Source organism: Pempheris klunzingeri, chromosome 3 (genome assembly GCF_042242105.1).
Source record: "Pempheris klunzingeri isolate RE-2024b chromosome 3, fPemKlu1.hap1, whole genome shotgun sequence".
Classification (NCBI taxonomy): Eukaryota; Metazoa; Chordata; class Actinopteri; order Acropomatiformes; family Pempheridae; genus Pempheris; species Pempheris klunzingeri.
In genome coordinates, this window is record NC_092014.1 from 21,760,131 (window position 1) to 21,777,449 (window position 17,319).

Sequence of the window (17,319 nt, forward strand, 5' to 3'; positions counted from 1 at the left end):
TCTGCTGACACTGCTGTCTGAGTCTGATACATCGGTACAGTCTTGATTTCTTATCCCCGCGCTCTGCAGGAGTGAAATATGACTTTTCATTTGATGAATGCGGTCTTTGATAACAAATGCTCTTGTCTTGGATCATTTCTTTACTTGTCCCCTGTCGAACACGTACGAACTGTCGAGTAAAAAGTCAAGCAGCTTGCACTCAGTTGATTGAGAGCATTTGTGTGAGTGCTGAGAGGAGGACTGCACACTAAGCTCTAGGAATTTTAGTGTATCACCAATGTCTAACCACACAGACTGATGTTAACACACTAGTTGGCAAATGGTTGCTTATAACTACAAACAACATTATCATTCATTTTAAGTCATGCAGGGTTACGTCAATGTAATCAGCTGCTCTTGTACCGAAAGAAGAGCGCTTGGTTTAAATGTATATCTTCCCGATTCATTTTCAATGTCAATAAAAAGGGAAAATGCATACGTCGTCATTAAAGATGAGAGGAGTAACTTACTTCAAACCCTGTATGTCAGATATGCTTTTCATTAGTTAGCAGCATTGATTAGCATGAAAAAAAGGTTCCTAAATTTAGAATGACCATATTTGAAAGCCAGTACATGCAGTGTAACTAAACAAATTATTTTCAAATGTAATCTGGGCTGATTATAGCTACTTATTTTTTGTAATCTGACTGTGTAATCTACGTTCACTCTCCTATTAACTCTGTTTTGGTCTCCAACAACACTTGAGGGAACACTTGAGGCTGCAATTGACTTGATTAGTGAAATTAAAGCACCTGCACAGTCACGGCCCTACCCTTATTGTTGTAACTGGTGAAATGACTCTGATGATGTCATATGTGTATAGAGAGTTTCAGCCCATCGAGCTAAAAGGTGAGTGAATATTGGATTTACATTCATTAGCAGTCTAAATTAATGTTGATGAAGGGTATAAAAAAATTGGATTATCAATTCCGAAGATGTCTAATCAGACAGAATAACTGAAAACACCTGTAATGTGATAAAAACCATTTGAGCATAATAAAAAGCATTTTAACGATAGTTTCATCAAAAGAACAAATTAAAGTAGGAAAAAAATAAAAAATAAAACAAATATGCTCTCTGTGTATATTTGACATCATTTTACTGCACGTTAATACTTGATAATTTATCCTATTCATCTTGAACAATACTTGCATAACACCTGCAGGATTTAAAGCATATTCCTCAGAGATTTTTGTCCCTTATCTAATCTCCACAAGGAAGTCTATAGAAGTCAAACACAGATAATTGTGGGTAAAATGTCTGAGGGAGAGATATCGTGAGGATAGCAGACACAATAAGTACAAGCTAATTACATCAGATTATGTGCACACATATTTCTTTACACAGTCACAAAAAATCTGGACACAAATACATGATGTGGCTGTATGTTTTTCAGGTTGCAGTTCTGATCTACTAAACTGTGGACAAGACTTTTAGTCAACTCAGAGTTTTAAGCAGCATCAGCACAGTGGAAAAGTGAGGGAGAAGCTCATACAGAAGGAGCACCTTGACTACATGCTTGAATCAATAAATTCTATATTAATGTGAGAAGTGAATAAACAGGAAGTGTCGGGTCACAGCTGCTAAAAACGGTGATATCGCTCTGAAGAAACAGAATCTGTGCTTCTCCTCTCCTCTCTCCTCTCCTTTCTGCCCTTCCCTTGGTCTCACTGTTCCTCCATCTACCCCCCTGCCCCATCCGGTTGTGAGACTAATTAACCAAAATCTCTGATAATCTTTGTCCTCGAGTTATTTCCTAATGATGTCTGTGCCCTCAGACTCACACTAAACCCAACAAACTGAATCTTATGCCTGTCAGAAGTTTCTCAAAGTAACAAGCAGAGGTCAGGATGGACTTTCACGCTTTTGGACAAATCATTTGCGAAGGTGCAGCACTAACAGTGGTGGATCCATGTTTTGTCCCATGTTTATGGAAGCTAGTTCATTTTGCAGCATTTCACATGTTTGTAGGAGATTTCGAATTGGTTCACATTTTCCCAAAGAGGAGATTCCATCACTTTGAGTGGCAGATAAACATGCATCGTCTGCATATTGGTAGCACTGCGGTGAATGAATACATTTTGTGCTGATAACAGGCATTGGAAAAAAGTTCTCTTTTGTGACAGTCGTTCGATTTCAAGCTGTAAAAACTCTATTTGACATTGTATCCATTGTCATTTCGGTAGATACTGTGCTTCACTGCTGCAGGCAAAGTTGCAATAAACAAAAATTTACACAACCCATCTGAACTACAGCACAAAGACAAAAGTAGTAGTAGTAGCAGTAGTTTTAGAAATCATTAGCATCAACAAAAGAACTGTTGGACATGATCTAAAAATACTGATACAAATTTGAAAGTTTATAGAGTAACTGATTCAAAAGGCATAACAGGAACATGCCAATCACTTTGAGTGGTAGTTAACACAGCAAGGACAATTTGACAATGATTATAAAACCAAGACATTTGGGAGAGGTAGAGATGAGGCTTGAGAAAGAAAGAAAGAAAGAAAGTTCAAATGTTTACCAATGTGTGATGGTGTTCCAGTCTGACGAGCAGAGATTTGGTCCATCAGATGTTTGTGCAGAGAAATGGCAGATGTGTAAAAGAACACTTGGCAGGTATTTTTTATTTAGGGTAAAAGTAATATGTATCAATCCGCCTTTGCTTGGTCCAGTTCCAACTGGGTGACAATGCAAGTGTCTTTCAGTAAAACCTCCTGAGGCTCTTAAGTACCTGAATGCAACCCTTTCTCAAAGAGGCCTCTCTTCATAACTGCATTCCCACCAAAAAAAAAAAAGTTGAACGGAAAAAAAAGCACTTGTTCATTCATTTGTAGTCGATGGGTTACGACACGCAGAGCCACCTGTTGGCTCCTTTAATGCAGCAGCAGTGGGACCATAAACATTAATGATAACAGCCTCACTCTTTTCTACCGTTTTTCTGAGACCGAGTGTGGAAGAAAATTACACTGATAAGACTCTAATGGACATGAAAGCATCATGTTAGTGCAAAGATCCATTTCCAGAGATAATGATGTGCTGGGAATACTGTGGCATGGAAAGTGGTGCCTGAGGGCGTGTGTTGGCTTTTGTGTGTGTGTGTGTGTGTGTGTGTGTGTGTGTGTGTGACAGTAGAGGAGAGAGTGTGATCGCTTTGTGCAATGTCTTTTTAATATGGCGGATCTCAATCCCCCGACATGAATCTATTCCAAATCCTCTAATTTTGTTGGCTATATTGTATATTGGGCAGTGTATTAACTCTCTGATATAATCTGTGTGTGTGTGTGTGTGTGTGTGTGTGTGTGTGTGTGTGCGCTGATGACAGCTTAGATGCTCAGAGCCAAGCCAGCACGTTTTACTGTGACAACCCATTAACGCCGCTGAGCATTTATAACGTTTCATTTAAGGATATCAGCCTTCTCATCAAATATTCATTTGAGGGGAGATTGCCTACTTTGTCTCGCCTGAACGTCTCCCTCCATCATCCCTTCACCCCTTCATTTCTTTATCTGTGTCTTCACCTGTATCTGTGTCTGCATAAAATATGAAAAAACCAAATCAAATCAAACTGCCTCTTTCAAAGGGTACACGAAAGCAGCGAGCAACACCTCCTGATGTGGCACTATTTTTTTTATGTCTTTTACTGAATGTTATCCTCTGTTTAGCAGCCAGTGTCATCTCACCTGTTTGTGTGTACTTCTACTTTATCCATTATTTTCTGTGTGTTCGTGTGTGTGTGTGCTGTTTGTCACCTGTATCATCGCTCCACATGCTGCATAACTTCAGGCATCAATCAGAGCTCATTATTGGTTATCTGTCAGCTCCCCTTTGCAGCCTGCAGCAATGCTAAACTTCTCTATAAACCCCCGTGGGAGATAAACACCATCAATACTGCGAGATTTAACTGTCCCAAGGCACATAATATATTCAAATACCTCTCCGCTGTGTTCCCTCTGTCTTCTGCTGTTTCTCTTTAGAGTTTTTTTCTGTCTCTCTTCCACAGATTTTCCTTTGCAGATGCACCTCTATCCCTCTCTTTGATTCATTTTACTTCACCGGGCCTCTTTTTCTGTCCTCCCTTGCCTTTTCTTTTTCTTTTGTCCTGCTCTTCCTCCAGCATCTGATAGATATTTTCTCTCCTCCCCATCAGTCTTCTGACGGGGGACATACTAATCCCTCACCCGCCTGCCTGTCCTTAAAGAAGCTTCGCCACGCTGTTTATCCCCAACAAGCATTCTTTAGCTTTTCTTAGAGAGAGGAGCTCCCTTTTCAACAATTACATTTTTCAATGTGTTTGTTTGAGAGCTAACTTTAATGGCAAGCACATAGTACCACTGTCTATTTCTGGGTTCGTAGTCAATATGTCCTGGGTGGTAAAAAAAAAAATCTTGATAGGATTTTCTGCCTTCATTCAACAATATTTTGTTCTTTGAAAAGGTTTACAGTGGATTTTGAATTTGGATTAAAGGGGCACTACATCAATTTAATGTGTTTAAAGTGGAGAAATCTTCTGAGCCTGCAGTGAAAATATATGTTTAATGTAAGCCAAAATGACCCATGTGACATCACTTGAGTAAGCTGAGGTTTTGGCTCAGAGACATCTGAACAGAAAGCCCACATTTCTGTTCTGGTTTGATCCAGACTAAAATATCTCAACAGAACGGACAGTCAGATGGATTACCAAGACATTTTGTAGTCATGTTCCCAAGAGGATGAATTCCACTTTTGTTTTCTAGTGGAACGTCTCAACAACATCTCCCCAGATGATAAATCCTAAGGACTTTTGTTGTAGCGCCACCATGAAGTTGTGGTTTTGAGTAAAATGTCTCCACAGCTATTCAATTGATTGCCATGACATTTGGTTCAAACATTCAAGTTATCTGCACGGTGAATTGTAATTACTTTAATGATCCCTTAACCCATCCAGCCAAATCATTATGCATGTTGCATGCTAAAGTGAGCATGTTAGCGTGCTCACTTTCTCATGCCATAAGCACTTTAAACTCAAAGCTCCCCGGTTCAGCCTCATAGAGCTGCTAGCATGGCTACAGACTGTTAATCTAGTAGTTTTACCTTGTGGTTCTTGTGGCTTTTCCATTTTACTAAAAACATATATATAAGAATGCAATGAACCTGAGGACAAAAGACAATCTGGATTATTTTACAACAGAAAAAAAAGCAAAATTAAAGAGATGACATAGAGATGTTCAATCCAAATGTAGCTGTTTGGCTGAATTCAGCATGAATACAATCGACCGACCGACCGACCGACCGACCGACCGACCGACCGACCGACCGACCGACTGACCAACCAACCGACCAACCAACCAACCAACCAACCAACCAGTCCCTTATCAGTTTATCAATCATGTTTTTTAGGATCCTGAGACATTATGAGCTATAAATGAGGTAGAAACTTTATTGATATTGCTGTAACAATGTGACTGTTGGCAACCCTGTGATGTAATTCATGTATGCCCTAAATGGCACACTTAACAAAGACATTGACAGAAAAGTAGACATACCGATCTTAAATTGATTAAATATACTGTACATAAAAAACAGCTCTGTTACTCAGTTAAATCTTGCCGATGTCCCTGACAAGCTCGAAGTATTACAAGCTAGACTGTTTAAAATAGAAGTTTATGATGGGAAACAAAGCTGTGGGAGTCTATCCCATAATTATGGCTTATGGTGTGTGTTTATGGATATAATATTCAAATTATTTTTTTCTGATCATGACCTCGGTGCTTGCATTTTCTGAAATATGAGTGAGTCATCAGTTAACTCTACTGAAGCAGCTCAAGGACGTGGAGCCGACAGGGTATTGATCCGCAGGTATTACTTCTCCCTGCAGAGCCAAAGCTGCTCAGGTCCCAAGCCAAGGTGAGACCATCCATCAGTGAAGCATACATCAGCAGATATACACTCCTCAGTCTCGCTGTCTCTGTCTGTCTGTCCGTCTGTAGCACTCCACGTCTTCTTCGATCACTCCTCATCCTCTCTCCTGTCAGCTATGATGGTTTTTATTTAAGCAAAAGTACTAATACCACACTGTAAAAATACTCTGGTGAAGTAAAGTATAAGTAAAAGTTCTGTACTGAAAATACAAATACTGTAAAAGTATGTAAGTAAAAGTACTTAAAGTTCTTAAAGTCAAAGAACAAAATGTAGAAAAATGTCCCTTGTTACTGTTATTAGATTATTGTTACTCACGCCTTAGTGTGAATGCAGGATTGTACTGTTGAAGTTTGCTGCTAACTATTTCATATTGGTGTACAACTAATTAGTTTTCTTATGGATTAATCAGCTGATTATTTTCTCCATTGATTATTTGGTACATAGAAAAAATATGGAAATAGAAATAAATGTCGTCACAATTATATATTATATTGTATTATATTATATGTCCCTCTGAAATGTAGTGGAGCAGACGTAGAAAGTGTCATGAAAAGTGTCATATAAAAGAGTTATTAGTTCCTCAGTACTTGAGTAAATGTACTTTGTTCCTTTCCACCGCTGATGGTCCATGTCTCCTCTCCCTGTTCAGGTCAGATGCAGCTGACCTGCAGGACTCTGTCATTTTCAATCAATCAGTCAATCATCAAAGTAAAGTCATCAGATTTCTCCTCACTGCCTCTGTAGATCCACATTACATCTGAACCTTAAACCCACAAGCCTCTCAAAGTGATGCTGAGCGGAAGGAGGAGGAGGAGGAGGAGGAGGGGGAGGAGGAGAGCTCAGTGTGGATAGAGGCGAGCAGGGACACGGAGAGGAGAGCTTTGCGCGGACTTGTGCGCTCTTTGTAATCGGCCAGTCTGCAGCACGGACGGACTCTGGTGCTTGCGGGGGGGAAAAGTGCCATGCAAACAGGAATGAAGTCGCAGAAGTCGTAGATGAGCCGCGGATCGGGCGCACACACAGATCCGGTGGTCTGGTGAGAACTGAAACCAATAAAAACATGAAATCCAGGAGTCAGGACCAGAGTTTATCTGACTCCAGGGAGCTGGACAGATCTTACGACCCACTCACAGGTACCAAGTTTTACCATCTTTTCTCTTCTTTAAAGAATATGGGAAACTGGACTGTTGCTTGATTCATTGCTGTTTGCTGACCTGGCTTAGATTTCCGGTCACCAGTCAAAGTTTGCTTTGTTTTTTCACAAGAATGAACTGTCATATACATCAGACTATAGGACTAAAGGAGTATTGACACCACAATCCTGTTTCATCACAAACCAGCCAGGGCACAAAGTCAGTGTGCATGACAGCAGCCTCATTGTATCATTTAGTGAATTGGTGGTTGATTTTAAACACTTTTATTTGGTATTTTACCTCGAGATGAACTTTGCATCAAACTTTAGCCTCTTATAAATAAGAATATGTACAATTATTCCTAAAAACAGCCGGTTTGATCATCCATAGGTCATCAGCTGCAGGTCAGAGATAATGTGGATGATGGATGGTTCCTGGTGAACGTTGCTGCAGTGAGAACATAGAGGGCTGAGTTTTGGATATAAATTCACATCCAGGGTTAAATGACTGCAGTCCTGAACTGAGGCAGGAGATGGTCCAATAATGGCCGTAACAATTCCTGGTCCCACTTTCTAAAATCTGACTATCTTTGGGTGTTTATCTGTTGTTTATATAAAAAAAACCCACCAATTTTAAGATGTCACTTTGGACTCTTGGAAACTTTTCACTCTGTAATAGACTGCATGATTAATAGATTGTTAGAAATACTGAAGGGATTAATCAATAATGAGAACATTACATAACATATGATTGCTATTAATGTTGTTTGCTTTAAGAAAACGCTCTTAAAATGCAGTGCAAAGCGTGGTGAGTAATATCCCAGTGGTAACAACTTGAAATTAGGACAAAAAGTCACAAATACGCATATCAGTGGTGTCCTCTGGGGGTGTGAACGGATAAACACAGAGAGGAGAGAGAGACAGATCAGAAAGGAGAAAGAAAAGTCCAGTCTTTTTCTTGTCGTCTAAAATAATACCTGTCAGTGTGTGTGTTTGTGATCTAATTAAATCAGTGAGGCTCCTGTCTTTGTCACATTTTCACTGTTTTATTTTTCCCATGAGTGCCTGCAAAGACAAGAGATCAGTAAGCATCTGAGGGTTCATCACTCTCCCTCTCTATCGCACACACACACACACACACACACACACACGGTCCTTTGTAAAGCTGGTCTGTCATTCTTGTGACAACTTCCCAAAATAGTCTTTCCCTTTAAACATAACAAAATAATTATATAAAAATAACTGTGTTCAGTGCTGTTCCCATTTCTCCAAACCACTGTATTTAAAGTGGACTGATGGTATAAAGATGCAGGTTTATTTAATGGCTCATAGTTGTGGCCGTCACAATAGGCAGTAAGATATCCATTCAGCAGCAGGTTAACCAAACAGAGAACAGGTGCGTGAACACAGAGGCTTTAGGTGGCGTTCAGGAGACACAAACACACCTTTTTATCAAAGGGTGAAGCGCAGGGGCGTCGTGGTGCTCAACAGCCTGAGGCACCAATCTGTATAAGTGCAGCCTCTAGTGTTCAGCTCTACTGTATCTGTCAAATAAACACCCAACAGTTGTGTTAGGAAGCAACAACAGCTGCCTACAGAAAAGGTCTGTTAAAACTGCATTTAAAAGATTTATCAACTATATCTAAAAACCATTCTGATGGAGCAGAAAATGGTGTTTATGTGCAGCTGCTGAAAACCTCACGTTGTTTACCCCTGGTTGTGTTCATGCATTATGGATGCTGGATCTTTTTCAAGTCATCACTTTCTACACTACACTTCACATGTTCCAGTGCCTCTGACTGACTGCTGCTGTGCTGCAGCTGGGAAAACACTCATTTTTCTTCTGAAAGGGAGAGCCAGACATTTCGGAAAAAAGTACGCTTATTTCCTTTCTTGCTGAGAGTTTGATGTCATGTCTGTACAGTAAATACAAAGCTGCAGCAAACAGCCAGGTAGCCTAGCTTAGCATAAAGACTGGAAACGGAGGGAAACTGCTAGCCTGGCTCTGTCCAATCATGACAAAATCCACCTAGCAGCACCTCTTAAGCTCACTAATTAGCATCTCGTGCAAAAACGTGCAGAAGAAGATGAAAGTGTGACAACATTACGGTGTTAAAGGGGGTTATGAGTCGGTCTATTTACTACTACTTCTGTACGAGTTGAACAAACCAGATATTATGTGATGATGAGTTACCGCCAGCTTCTGGCTGTATCTTCATATCTACTGTACAAACATGAGAGTGGGATCAACCTTTTTATTCATGGCATTTTTGTAAAGCGCTCAAGGGATTTTTTCCCCCTAATGCATCCAAAACTGTCAACACTGATTACATAAATATTCCATTTATATAACATAGTTACAGAGCTGATTTCAATGTGAAAGCCTCTCAGAGCCAAATAGATGCCAGTGTTTTTGGTGCCAAATGGAATTGGCTGCAGTCTTGACTGATGATGGGTGTTGTATCAAGATCAATGTTGTGTAACAAATAATCAAAGCTGACCTGTGAGCCTCTGTGTGAGGACACATGGGGTAAAATGAATTGACATAAACCTCTGTAAACCCCTGTGATGTCAGTCGAGGAGAAAGAGTGTGTGTGTGTGTGTGTGTTTTTGTCCATGGTTGCTACGAAATAGAGGTTTATAATCTCAGCCATGTTCGTCTGAGGGTTATGTTAGGGCCACCAGTTTAAGTGTCTTTATAAGCATTTCCAACCAATTATTTCATGGTTAATGAATCATTATTATTATATTATAGGTTAATGCTTCTCTTTTACTTAATGACAAGTTATAAGGGCACACACACTACTCACAAAAAGTTAGGGATATTCAGCTTTCAGGTGAAATTTCAGGATGAACCTAAAATGCATTCTAAACTTTCCAGGTGAACTTAATGTGACCTTCTCTAAACTTTTGAATGCACATGTCCACTGTTCAGTGTGTCAGTACTTTCTGCACAAGTTGCTGTTCTCTAACAAGAAGCTTAACAGCAACATTCACAACAGGTTTGATCCATGAATCGACCAATACATTTCCTGCTTCAGTTAGAACTGGTATTTAAACAGTCCTCCTCATCCTGCTGTTCACATTCTGACATCATGAGACCAAGACGACACCTAACAGTTGATCAGCAGCACCTCAACACTGGAGGCTTCAAACAGGAAGTCCTCAGACGGAGGTGTTCACTGAGCTTAGAGGGTCACAGAGTGTCATCAGGAGGCTGTAACAGAGAAACAGAGACTGGAAGAGTCACAGAAAGGAGAGGAGTGGACGTCCTTTGGCCACATCCCAATTTATTGAGACACTGAAAATGTTTTGTTGTGGTATACCCACCACTGTTGTTAGATTTTCTTTCAATAAATTGTTTAAGATTAATAAAATTACCATTGCATGCTTCTACTTAAATGCCCCACTTTCATGATATAATATCACTGTCGCATTCACTTTTTACATTTTCCATATATTTCACCTGAAAGTCGAATATCCCTAACTTTTTGTGAGCAGTGTATATAAACTGAGTTTCCTTCTTTACTTACTACCTGCTGAGATGTGCTTTCTTTTTCTTTTTAGTTTGTAGTAAGAGAGGAAACTTTTGTCCTTTACAGGGCCATAGAGGATGCGGTGTCCCCTTTCTCCCTCTCTGTATTTTCTCTGTAGATTTTGGACTTTTTGAGTGAAATGTGTCTGAAAATGATGAACCACAAATAGGTCATTATTTTTCAAAGAAAGAAAAAAGCCACTTTGGGGGGTTTTAATCCTATAACACTGTGATTAACTTCATTCCCCGTGTCTACATTATCCAGACTGATTCTGTTTGCCCTCAAAATGAACTGGAATGCAACAAATGATGCCTTGGTCTCCTGAATCTGCTAAAGGGGTTCAGGTCTCCCCTCAATGAACAACAAGTAGACGTTGTTGTGATGAGACCTCTTCAGTGCCTTGTGGGCCTCCTTTTTTTCAGTTTATTCAGCTCGAGGTGTTTGCATTAGTGGATAACAGAGTTTTTAAATGTGTTAATAACAGCAGGGAAGAGTGTATTGATCTGCGCCAGAGATCTGCTGAAATTGATTCACACAATCAGAATCATCCAGAGGGTCTCCAGAACTGAGGAGAGGCTGTGGGATGATCTCAGCTGCTTAACTGTTGAATCAGTGTTATTCATCGACAGCCCCGGGGATGTTCAGTGTTCAGATTGTGCTGCGGGACAGTTAAAAGGTTATGTGAAGCTACTTATTTATGTTACATTTACTCATATTGTCACATCATGAACAGCTGATGTTTGTGATCTGATAAAACTCACACAAGCAGCTGGAATAATGCCTCAGCTGAGCTCGACGTGTAGAAGCTGCACTGTCTCTCCAAGAACAGCCAGCCTCCCCTCGCTCTGTTTTTCTTGGATTACTGTGCAGACCAGCCCCATCAAACAGCTGCCCTCAGAAAGCGTCTTAGTAACGAAGAGAATGTCTGTGATCAATACCCTTCACTGTCACGTCTAAAGATATTCACCAGAATGATAAAACAAAAAAAAAAAAACAATAAGGAAGTGTTTTTTTTGTTTCTGTCTCTGCAAAATAGAATTTTACAATTTTATTTTCCTGCGTCACAAAGCAGCTGAGGTGCCATTGCCTGTGTGTGTGTGTGTGTGTGTGTGTGTGTGACAGAGAGAGAGAGAGAAAGAGGTCCTTTAAAGCTCTGTTTGTTTTTCCATAGTTGTGCAGCTGCTGTGTTTGAGAGTTTGACTGACGTATCCTACATAAAGGCAGGTCAACTGGTTTGTTCCCACAGAATGAAATCATGCTCACCGTCTGCACACTGATGCAGCATGAAGGAAGAAGTGAAGCCTGTTTTTAAGTAAATGTTTCTGAAGTGTCCTTGAGCCAAACACTGACCCCCCTGTGTTACTGCAGTGCAGCTGTTCGGTACAGTTCTCGTGTTGGTCTGGACATCTCTCAGGTCTCACGACCAAAAAGCTTTGCAAAAGCTTCTTACAGTGTTATTTGAAATGAGCTTGAGATAGCTACTGCATCACATCGAAGGCTGTGTCACCTTTTTTTCTTAAGTTATAGTCAAAGTTATCCTTTTATGATAATGCAGTTGTAAGCTGTGACTGTTTTGAGTTTTAAAACACCCAACAGGTTGCTCCACCTGTCTGTCTTGGTTTCCGGTAGCGCTCATGTTCCCTTCATGTGTTTGTATTTGTTTATCTTTCACCTTTGAAGGTTGTGTGTATTCTGACTGTAGTTCACCGCTGCCCTCTAGTGGCAGGAAGGACACATGAAGGCAAATCCCCGACAACTAAACTGTGTGCTAACAAAATATTAAATCTTGAATGTCTGGTGATGCACCTTATAAAGTTATTTACTGTTTCAGATCACTCGTATCACTTACAAGATGCAGACAGGGATAATTTCAAATCAATTCCCTTTTGCAACCCATTGGAAGTCTGCATTTGGTATAAGGTTGTGTCTCTCTAAGCTGTGTGACTTTCTGTTTTCTCTCTCTGTTGAAGAGGCACCTTCATCTTAAGCTGAATGAAGAGCAGAGAGAGTAGTCGACACTCATCGCCTCCTCATTGGGGAAGAGTTCAGACAGGGACAGCTCACGACTGACTGGAGGAGAGCCAAAGATACAATGAAATTCATTGGTTAAATCAACCAAGTAATTAATGAAATAAATCAACAGGTGGTTGTGTGGTAGCTTTTGTGAGCAGAGTTAAAGTATGTCTTTGGTCTTTGGGTTGTTTGGGTCAATTCAAAGTCTGTGTATGTGGCTTCAGATGAGAGAAACTCATCAAAACAAGATGCATTCAGCAGCGGAAAGCAAAGGAGATCCTTAAACAGAACACAAAGAGGATTTAGGAGCAGGTGAAATTATGGATGAGGGGGAAGTTTGTGTTTTACTGTAGCAGGTGTGTCAACCCTCTGTCGCTCCTATGGGAGGAGAGGAGGAGGGAGGAGGTGAGGTGAGAGAAAGAAAAACACAAATACAGATTTATTCTCGTCTGCAGGACAAACATGGACTAAACTACTGGCCAGGTCAACCTTGTAAAATACGTTTTTGTATTCTAGGACATCTTCTGATTAGATACAGGATTTAAAAAACATTTCCTCATAGCATGTCTGACAAAAAAAGACCTGAATAATTCTGAACATTTCCATCACACTCTGTATTACATCTGTATCCCAGAGCTGAGACTTCAGTCACATGTCAGTTCACTCAGCCCTCGCATGCCGGATGCTCTCCAAACAGCTTTGATCCGATGGGTCACACTGGTTCAAAGCCAGGTCAGCAAACTAATTTGCACGCACTAAGTTGCATGGAAAAGTCAGTCCAAGTATTTGAGTGTTGTTTGGCCTGGGTTTCATCCATTTAACATGCTGTTTCCTTATGTGGACCACGCTGTCTGCCTCTAATCTCTGCTGTGATTGGTTGATTCCAGGTAATCCGCCATCCAAACCCATTAAAAAGACCATAAAGCAGCGCTTTCTCAAACTGCTCCCCTGCTATCGCTCTGGCTCCACCTCTTCAGTTAATCAAGGCAAGTGTCAGGCGTCATCATCCGCGTTCCTCTTCAGAGCAGGAGATGCTACAGGCAAAAGCATTGTCTTTTTCATGCACTGGTCAATTTGCATCTGTAGATTTCTCCTCATTCTTATCTTTAAAGGCGCTTTCTCAAAAGGAGTTTTTTCCCATAATCTAAGCCAGACATCTTAATTTCAGGAGCACTTACATACACCAAACTCCCAATTTTATCCCTAGTCATATTATCATTCATAGCCAGATTTAGATAACATTTTATTCCTGAAATCATGGTGAAAGTAGTTTTTATGGCTGTTGACAGTATTGTTACACTTATGGAGTGTTAAAGAAAAAATTAATTTCTAAAAACTAATAAGAAATTAAATAAAAAATAATTGTATAGAAAATAATGAAAAATAATTCTAAGTAATCAACTGGAGATATCTGTTTGTTTTTAACCTGTAAGTCTTAATTTAACACTGATACTTTTACACATCATCACTCCTACTTTTACTTTCTTTATTTAGCCCACTTTCTCTGTCTAGGGGTTTCATGTGCACTCTGGTGTCGTACATACTTCATTTCTCTCTCCACCCCTCCGTACAGGAAGCACAATTGATGATGCTGAGCTGTCGACGGTGTGTTACAGACCGGAGGGGCTCGACCGCCTCGTGCAGCAGACAAACTTCAGCAAGAAAGAGCTGCAGGTCCTTTACCGGGGATTCAAAAACGTAAAGACTCCTGTGAATGTCTGATTTGTGCTCTATTCTTCTCTCGTGTACAGAGAATGATTTTTAAATAATTCATTTACATGAGAAAGCACGTTCTTTCATTTCCACAGGAGTGTCCCAGTGGTGTGGTGAATGAAGAGACTTTTAAAAGCATCTACTCCCAGTTCTTCCCTCAGGGAGGTTTGTCTGCTTACATTTGTACTCAGTCTTTGTGGCTCACTGTTGATAGAATTGATTTTAATCAGACATTCTTAAATTGCACAAAAAATAAGTTACCTACATTACATACGATCATGTCTCTGTCATACTCTGAATTTCTGTATCTAATTTTTTATGGCCGTTGACATTTTATTTTGCTTTTATTCCAGATTCCAGTATGTATGCACACTTCCTGTTTGAAGCTTTTGACACCAACAACAATGGATCTGTCAGCTTTGAGGTGACCAAATGTTGATTTATTTCTTTATTATCTTTACTTAGGTGTTTTCTACCTTTATACACCACACTGGTCGCCCTAGGAACACTTTATTATGTAATTGTCTGTCTTTACCTCACAGAATCTCAAAAGTTGAGAATCGCAAGAGCATATGTGCTTGCATTGATTCATTACAAGCAAACCTCTAAACATGGACTTTCCTCTTCCTCTTCGTTTCTTTTGTACATTATGACTCACTCTTTCAGATGTGAATGTCCTGATCTAAATCATGGCTGGGTTTCCTTTTTCTTGTCCTAGGACTTTGTTATAAGCCTGTCCATCATCTTGAGAGGCTCCGTCACTGATAAACTCAACTGGGCCTTTAATCTGTACGATCTCAACAAAGACGGCTGCATCACCAGAGAGGTGCTCGGACCGCTCTGTCTCTCCCTCTGTGTTTGTGTGAACGCTGTGTCTCGTGTTTCGTTCCCGGCTCTTGGTGATTTCTTTTCCTTCCCTCCGTCTGTCCAGGAGATGACAGACATCATGCACTCCATCTATGACATGATGGGGAAGTATACCTACCCCTGCATGAAGGATAATGCTCCCAACGAGCACGTTGACAAGTTCTTCCAGGTAAAACACACCAGTCATCCAACTAACACGCTCCACATGTCCCAACAATAAACTCTAGGACGAGTCAAAGAATTTATTCAAATGATTGATTTGTTATGTTTCACTTTAAATTCTCTTTACAATTTGGTGTAACTTTAAATTGTGGTTTTACACAGTGTTGTGTCTACTGTAAATGTTCAGCCATGTTTTATATCTCACCAGAACTACTTTTATTTCATATAAATCCCTCATAAGGACTGGACATAGACTTAAGTCTGTATATACTGTAGATGATGCTCCACACCAGGTTTCTTTGTGTTTCTGTGCATATTTGGGCTTCTTAAAGGAGCCCTCTAGACTTATTGATCACAAGGAGCGCTATGGAGTAGTGTTTTTATGAGCAGGCCTCTGATTTGTTTGTATTTCTTGCACGTGCACAAGTGTTAGCGAGTCAAGAAACGTAGCAATGTGTCAACAAAAAGCAACAAAGAAGACTGTTAGCCACCAAAAATGAATTCAAACAATGCAGGTTAACAAATCCCTTAACATGTGGTGAGAAAACAGTATTTAAACAGAACTTTATTTCCAATAAAACTCCACGGGGTGTCTTTCGTCTGCACCTGTGTGTTGCATTTCTCAGAAAATGGACAAGAACAATGACGGCGTGGTCACCATCGAGGAGTTCTTGGAGACATGCCAAAAGGTCCTCTCCATCAAATGTTTTCAGATACTTCGAATTCAAGTTTCACGACATGACGTCAGTATCTGAACGTTGTCCCCTTGTTTCTCCCTCCAGGATGAAAACATCATGCAGTCCATGCACATGTTTGACAATGTGATCTAAGGCCTTGGTGGACACAGATGTGAGATATTCCCTCCTGCCTGGAGCTCATCTGCAGTTCTTGAGCCCCCAAACGGTGTTTCTGAGCCTGAATGGTGCTTCAGGGTGCAGAGTGCAAAATGTCCTGAGGATATCTACCCCCAAAACCACCTACTCTTGTGAAATGTTTTTTTTTAAATTATATCTGTGTAGGAAGGCATCAGAAAGTGGATTCAGGTGTTTTATGATCTCATATCATGATCCACTGAGCTGTGCAGACAGATTTGAACAACACACACATTTAATGCCGTAGAGAGGCAGCTCACTAATAATAAGCATTGATGACAAACGATGACTATTAACTTATCATATTTTCTCTATTGCATGAATGACTGTGCAGACACATGGAAGAAATTGAATTGCGCTCAAAATGTCGTGGAGTGTCACACACTTTCTGTACTCACAGTCACGCTGCAGTGAAGGACGGCTCTAATAAAGGGATGAAGTTTGAAATCAAGCAATAATCTTAAAATGTATTATCAAATCTTCTCTGTCCTCCACTCATTTATTGTAATACTGTGAACTAAGTCTGCATGATGTATGTTTGAGTGGCCACTGAAATGTTTAATTATAGTGTAATATATTTTCTATAGGGAGATGGTAACAGTGATGATGACGATGATGAAACTGAATAAAAACCACACAGTTGCTATGCAAAGCTATTGTATTATTTACCAGCTTGAATGTAACTACATCTACTGATGTCACGGCCCTCCTCGACTTCTTCTTCTCACAGGTTCTCCAGCTACAGGTTCAGATGTCTCATTTGCCAATTAGGAGTCTTTTTTTCTTTCGCAAAATGGATTGAGCACTATACTCATAAAGGCTTTTGGTTGTGCAGGGCCCACTATGCACTCCATAGCTGCAGCAGGACTGCTTTTTCTGTATTCGGTTCATTCATTCATTCATGATTTTTTGTTTCAGCAGGTGACTGGGTGACATGTCGGAGCCTTGCCACCTGCCTGTATTGAGCTAGCCTGCTACCAGTAGGAGATACAGTTTGGAGCTTGAATACTGGAATGTCGAGCAAAACTCCAGCATAGCCACAGAGGCGGTGTGGGGTACAGAGAGAGGTAGAGGGGCAGGAAGA

The 17,319-nt window shown here is 40.3% G+C and overlaps 1 protein-coding gene across 3 annotated transcripts; it reads left to right on the top strand.

Moving 5' to 3' along the window:
* The first annotated feature begins 6,934 nt into the window (after window positions 1-6,934).
* LOC139225644 (A-type potassium channel modulatory protein KCNIP2-like) lies at window positions 6,935-16,271 on the top strand. 3 transcript variants are annotated; one of them, XM_070856440.1, is made up of 10 exons: window positions 6,935-7,073; window positions 9,191-9,193; window positions 13,509-13,611; window positions 14,199-14,319; window positions 14,430-14,499; window positions 14,688-14,758; window positions 15,053-15,160; window positions 15,266-15,370; window positions 15,990-16,052; window positions 16,146-16,271. In XM_070856440.1, exons 1-10 carry the CDS (start codon window positions 7,001-7,003, stop codon window positions 16,191-16,193), a joined length of 765 nt encoding a protein of 254 aa, XP_070712541.1. In that variant the 5' UTR covers window positions 6,935-7,000; the 3' UTR covers window positions 16,194-16,271. The 3 variants fall into 3 exon arrangements, with proteins under 3 accessions (XP_070712541.1, XP_070712540.1, XP_070712542.1); XM_070856439.1 differs by lacking the exon at window positions 9,191-9,193; XM_070856441.1 differs by lacking the exons at window positions 9,191-9,193; window positions 13,509-13,611 and having other exon boundaries at window positions 14,195-14,319.
* Window positions 16,272-17,319: the final 1,048 nt, after the last annotated feature.